This window comes from Arachis ipaensis, chromosome B08 (genome assembly GCF_000816755.2).
Source record: "Arachis ipaensis cultivar K30076 chromosome B08, Araip1.1, whole genome shotgun sequence".
Taxonomy (NCBI): Eukaryota; Viridiplantae; Streptophyta; class Magnoliopsida; order Fabales; family Fabaceae; genus Arachis; species Arachis ipaensis.
In genome coordinates this window covers 11,693,151-11,698,962 of record NC_029792.2, presented here as the reverse complement: position 1 = coordinate 11,698,962, position 5,812 = coordinate 11,693,151, and the positions used below count along the sequence as shown (strand labels likewise).

Genomic DNA, 5,812 nt, shown 5'->3' with positions numbered 1-5,812 from the left:
TAACGTTTAGTTATCCCTACCCTTCTTTCTTTCAAACATTAGAAGAGTAATCACCAAAAAAAAGAGTAAATAGCCAAAATCGTCCTGAAAGATACCCCGATCTCTATTTTGGTCCTCGAAAGATAAAGATAAACAAAATCGTCCCCAAAAGAGACACGATTGGTCACGTTAGTCCTTCCATCAGTTGGATGATGACGTGTCACGTTAAGTGCCACGTGGCATATGATGACGTGGAGGGCTAATGCCACGTGTCAGGTCAGTGACACGTGGCATGCCACATGGCACTTGATATGTAAAAAAGTCATTTATAATTAAAATAGTCCTTAAAAGTTCAGACGTAAGTCATTTTCATTCCTAAAATTTAAAAAATTAATCAAATTAGTCCTTATATATATTTTTTATTTTTCTTGATAATATTAAATTTAAAATATTTTTTGATACTACTAATTTTAATATAAATGTAATTGACAATAAAAAATTAGTAATTGTATCTTTTCTTCTTAAAAATTTGTTCAATAAAATTATCTCTCTCCTTTAATTGTTGTCAAAATCTCTCTTATTCTTTTCTATTCTAAAACTTTTTTCTTACATTATTACATTTTGCTGGAATATATATATATATATATATATATATATACACACTCAAAATTGAAATGTATGTATTTGTTAACCTAAACAAAGTTATATGCTCAAAATAAAAATTTATATATGTTAACCTAAACAAAGTTAATAAAAATTTATACATCTTTTTTTTTTCATTACGGTATTACTTTCATTTAGGTTAACATACATAAATTTTGATTTTGAGCATATAACTTTGTTTAGATTAACAAATACCTACATTTCAATTTTGAGTGTATATATATATATTCCAACAAAATGTAATAATGTAAGAAAAATGTTTTTGAATAGAAAAGAATAAGAGAGATTTTGACAAGAATTAAAGGACAGAGATATTTTTATTGAAAAAACTTTTAAGAAGAAAAGATACAATTACTCGTCTGAACTTTCAAGGACTATTTTGATTATAAATAACTTTTTTACATGTCAAGTGCCACGTGGCATGCCACGTGTCACTGATCTGACACGTCAACCAATCATCTTGTGACACATGGCATTAACCCTCCACATTATGATATGCCACGTGGCACTTAACGTGACACATCATCATCCAACTGACGGAAGGACTAACGTGACCAATCAATCGTGTATCTTTTGGGGACGATTTTGATTATCTTTATCTTTCGAGGACCAAAATGGAACGATTTTGGCTATTTACTCCAAAAAAAAAAGTTAGAAGAGTGAGAGTCAATGTGAGTTTCGCGCGAAGAAAAAAGTGACGAAGACAGTGGCGATTCGCAATCGCTGATCAGTGTCATAAAATTGTTCATTGTGTGGGCGTTTGGACGTCGCTTGCGGTCGCAAGTTCTTCTTGATCTGTGGTAGCATCTTCGCGGAGGAGGAAGACCAAGCTTTAGACGTTAGTGATTCGATTCTGAAAGGTAAGCACTTTCACAATACTTGGATGTTTGAATATTATGGTATGATTCATGCATTCCAATGTAGTGGTGCAGTGTTGCTTTGGGATTATAGAGTTAGGGTTTGTGTTGTCACTGTTTGCAATTCTTTTGATGGTTCTTAAACCATTTTTTTTTTTGTGTTGTGACTGTCTTCTGATTTTTTCTTTTGATAATTTTCTTTGAGACTCTGTTTTATATTTTCTTATTCCTTTTTTTTTTTGCTGTTTGTGTTGAATGTGGATTAAGCCATATCCAAAAATAAAAACTGCATTCTTGAATTGGTGAATAGGGATTTGAAGGGAACCAAGAAAAATGGTGGGAATGTAGTAGAAAAAAAAGTTCACGATTTGGCCTTTAGCTCGTTGATTAGAAATTCTGAGTTAATTCTAAGTTCTAGGTAGTTAGTACAAAGTAGTGTTCATGAACAAAAAAAGTTATAAACATTGTTTATTGGCTTTGGTTCATTGGTTAGAAAATCTGAAAAATTATTCAACTTTTGGATTACATTATTTTATTTTATAAGATGATGATGTACATGGAGAAAATTTATGGCTCTTACTATTTCTATTTGTGAATTTAATATAAAAATTTTTTATTTATTTCTTCTGTTTTGAATAACTATGTAGTTCAATTTGTGTGTAGATGGCAACTACACATGTTATACTGTAGAAACAACAGCACTAGCTGCCGCACCAGGACAGAATGCACCTGCAGCAGAGCCAGAACAGATCCCAGCACCGGCACAACAGCCCACAGAGAAGGTATTGCATTTTCAACACACCCCAATGCAAAGTTACACAATTTAGCATCTTGGTTGGATTACTGTGATTTAAATTACACAATTCTTATTGCCTAAATTTTAGATTCTTTGTGAACAGGTGGCACCAATTATTCCACCTCCAATAATGCAACCTCCAGGACAATTAGCAGCAATAAGGCCAGCTCCAATTAGACCTCCAACACACATTAGGCCACCTAACAGCAAGAAGCCCCCGAAAGTAACCCAAAGAGGCCGCCACCAACTCTCCTAAACGACATCAGGCTTCCTTCAATGAGCAACCCATCAATAAGGCCTAGTGTGAGCTAAGAAACCATGATAGGTGCTAGTGTTGAAACTGCTACAAGGTTCGTACAATTTATGTCAACCCCAGGATTAAGGATACCAACAAATGGAACATCAAGTGGCAGTAACAATTCCACCCCTAATTAGGACCCTGCTCATATTGGAATTAGATTTGTCTCCTATTTTGAACATAGATTAGAACAACAAGATTTAGATTTTTTTTTTTGTGGTTTTCATAATTACTATGGATGTATAGACCATATATTGTTACACCATTTTGGTACTTATTTTGATCTTTTGGTATTAGGGTCTTGATGTGTGAACCACTGTCATGATGCTGATATTCATACTTATGTGGTTATAGTCAACTTAGTTGTAACTGTCAAATTGATGTATGCCCATTGGCTTGTTGGTATTAATATTAGCTTAATGTTAAAACTTTATTTGAGAGTATTCTAGTTGTGTTTTGTCTATTATATACAACGAGTGTCATATTCTTATCAATCTTTAAGTTTATTCATTGACATAAAAGTGAGAAGCTTGAACCAAAACTTCCTTATATATTTTGAGAGTTTTTAACCAAAAAATAAACCTTCTCATGGCAGTAAAATTAACACTTCATACTCAATAAAACAAGAATTAAGATAACAACAACTTCGTTTCATTACATCCAACACAAATACAAATACAATTATAAGAGATCAAACCTTCGGTTTTAAGTTAATGAATCCTAAACATTAGACCAACATTGTTACTCAATTTTACTCAAATTTGCATACTTCAACTCTTTAAGAATGGGTACATAGTGCAAATGAAACACAACAACAGACAAACAACAATACACATAACCCACACTCTCATACTTTTAATTTCTCCTTTAAGCTTCTCCATCTTTATAAACAATTTTAATTTGGCTGCATGGTCATCTTCTATTCTAGTTACATTTTGCACTGCATCATGAGTAGAAAACGTGCAATCATTGTTCAATCCAATTAAAGCTCTAGCTAAATCTTTCCATCCACCATCAATCTCATCTACCCAAGCAAAATATTTGCAATCTTGATTCTACAATAAACAAACCAAATAATATGCATCATTATTGGGCAACTTTTAAAATAAAAATTACAGTTTCTAACAAATATTTAGTAAATAATTTTTTTACTTACTGCCCATAATGAACAACGAATGAAGCTTCTTTCAGGATTTGTCAATGTGTTAGATTCTATCAACACTACATTCAACCCACAAAAGCACCTCCCATCGACCTTCTTCTCCTTCTTTCTCTTCCAAAGTGAGTTTTCGGCGACACTAAAACTCGCATTCGATGCTTGTGAATTCAACATTGGACGCTTGACATTTTTTCTTCGAAGCTATTTATGGTCTCTCTCCAAATTTGTCTAGTTTTACCTTTATAAATTGGGGCTTAGGATTTTGATGAGAAGATGAAAAGAAGAATGGCAGTCTTTGAAGAGAAAGAAATGTTTGGATGACATTACTAACCAACAGCCATGTACGATTAAAAATTAACGAAGCTACTTAGACTATCGTTTGGTTAAAACTATCAAACAGATATAATCATTCATGGGTACAACGCTTATTTAAATTATCCATGGTTAGTTTTGTAAGTGCCTGAAGTTTTTCATGGTCGGAAATGATTATTTACTCTTAGTAGAATTATTTATTAAATGTTAATTTTTATATAATTATGAAAGAGATACTTTCCTAAAATAATTTAAGAAGAAAAAAGTGCTATTAATATAAATATCATATAAATGCTAATTATGTATGATTAAGAATAAAAATGATTGACAATTAGTATATTTATTCATTAAAAGTTAATTTTCATATAATGACAAAGAAGATACTTTTCTAAAATAAGTTGAGGAAAGAGAATTATGCATACTGCTACCAGAATGCGCCACGTCAGCATTATTAGGTCATAATACTACCCGTTATAGAATAATATAATAATGATAATGATTGTCAGATTTTTTAACTCAACTATTTTATTTTTTCTTAAAAACTAATTTAATTAAATACTAATATTAGAACTAAATTATTTAAATAATATTTAAGCTATTCTAGACCTTAGACATATATGGATTAAAGTCATTCTTATAACGACAACTAACCAAAACGTCATAAGCTCGAACATTTAGAATTCGTGCAAAATCAAATCATCCTATTGTTAAATAACTTCATCATCCGCTATCTATGCGATGCGGAAAGGTATAGAATTATCATACCGAGAAACTAAATTGACCTTTATCCCCTCAATGGCATTACGTTGATGCACCAGAAGGTCGGTAGTTTCTGGAAAAAAATCATAATATGTTATAAAATTATTTTTATTATGAAAAGCTTAAAAGAAGAAAATTTAAATACAGTATCAATATTTGAAATTGTATCTCCAAACTTGACATGAATTTACCAAAACTGAACCTAAATTGAGAAAATTCGATATCATTATATGCTCCACTTCGAAGAATTTCAAGTAGACGTAGAAAGCATGGAGGGATGAAACTTGAACTGGGCCTATAAAGCTCATTGGAAGAAATTGCTCAATCAAAAATCGAGCTCCTCCCAAGAAAACTAACTTTACCCACATTTGATTAGGTTAGTCATAATATATGAGTAGATCCAACCATTCTTCAGTAACATAGAGTTCACTGTTCTTTCGTTGAATGCTTACGTCCATATAATTAGAACTCGAATAAGTGAATACAACTCGAGATGGTATTTATTAATAGATGTGATGCATTGTAAATGATTGCGACAAAAGATAATCATACTAAAATATTAGACGAAAAGAATAAGTTTGAGTGAGAACAATTATCAAATTATTAAAATAATAATATAATAGAATGAATACATAAAAAATACCATAAAAAAACTATGACTTGTACCTTAAAAAGATAAATTTTGATGAAAAACGAAGAATACATTCTTATTCTATGAAGTAGTCAAGGAAGAATAACAAAGTAAAAAAAATACTTTAACTCTCAGATCTAGACCCATGAAAATTTTTTTTATATATAACCTTTAGTAGTACAAAAATAATTATAGAAATTAATTATTGATATTAATATCAATTTATCACTACCAACGTACGTGAGTATTATATTTATAGCAATTAGAAGTACAAATTTATGTTTTATTTTTTATTTTTTATTATTGATATCTTAATCCTTTTTAAAATATGTTTTATTTTTTTAAAATATAATGTGTG

The 5,812-nt window shown here is 30.7% G+C and overlaps 1 protein-coding gene and 1 long non-coding RNA gene across 2 annotated transcripts; one reads left to right on the top strand and one right to left on the bottom strand.

Annotated features, from left to right (window-relative positions):
• LOC107612195 lies at positions 1,289-3,026 on the top strand. Its single transcript, XR_001613633.2, has 3 exons — positions 1,289-1,502; positions 2,163-2,281; positions 2,399-3,026. It is a non-coding gene; the product is annotated as an uncharacterized LOC107612195 (long non-coding RNA).
• LOC110265703 lies at positions 3,102-4,136 on the bottom strand. The gene is made up of 2 exons (XM_021108887.1): positions 3,750-4,136; positions 3,102-3,648 (listed from the first exon to the last, which is right to left on the bottom strand). Exons 1-2 carry the CDS (start codon positions 3,924-3,926, stop codon positions 3,364-3,366), a joined length of 462 nt encoding a protein of 153 aa, XP_020964546.1. The 5' UTR covers positions 3,927-4,136; the 3' UTR covers positions 3,102-3,363.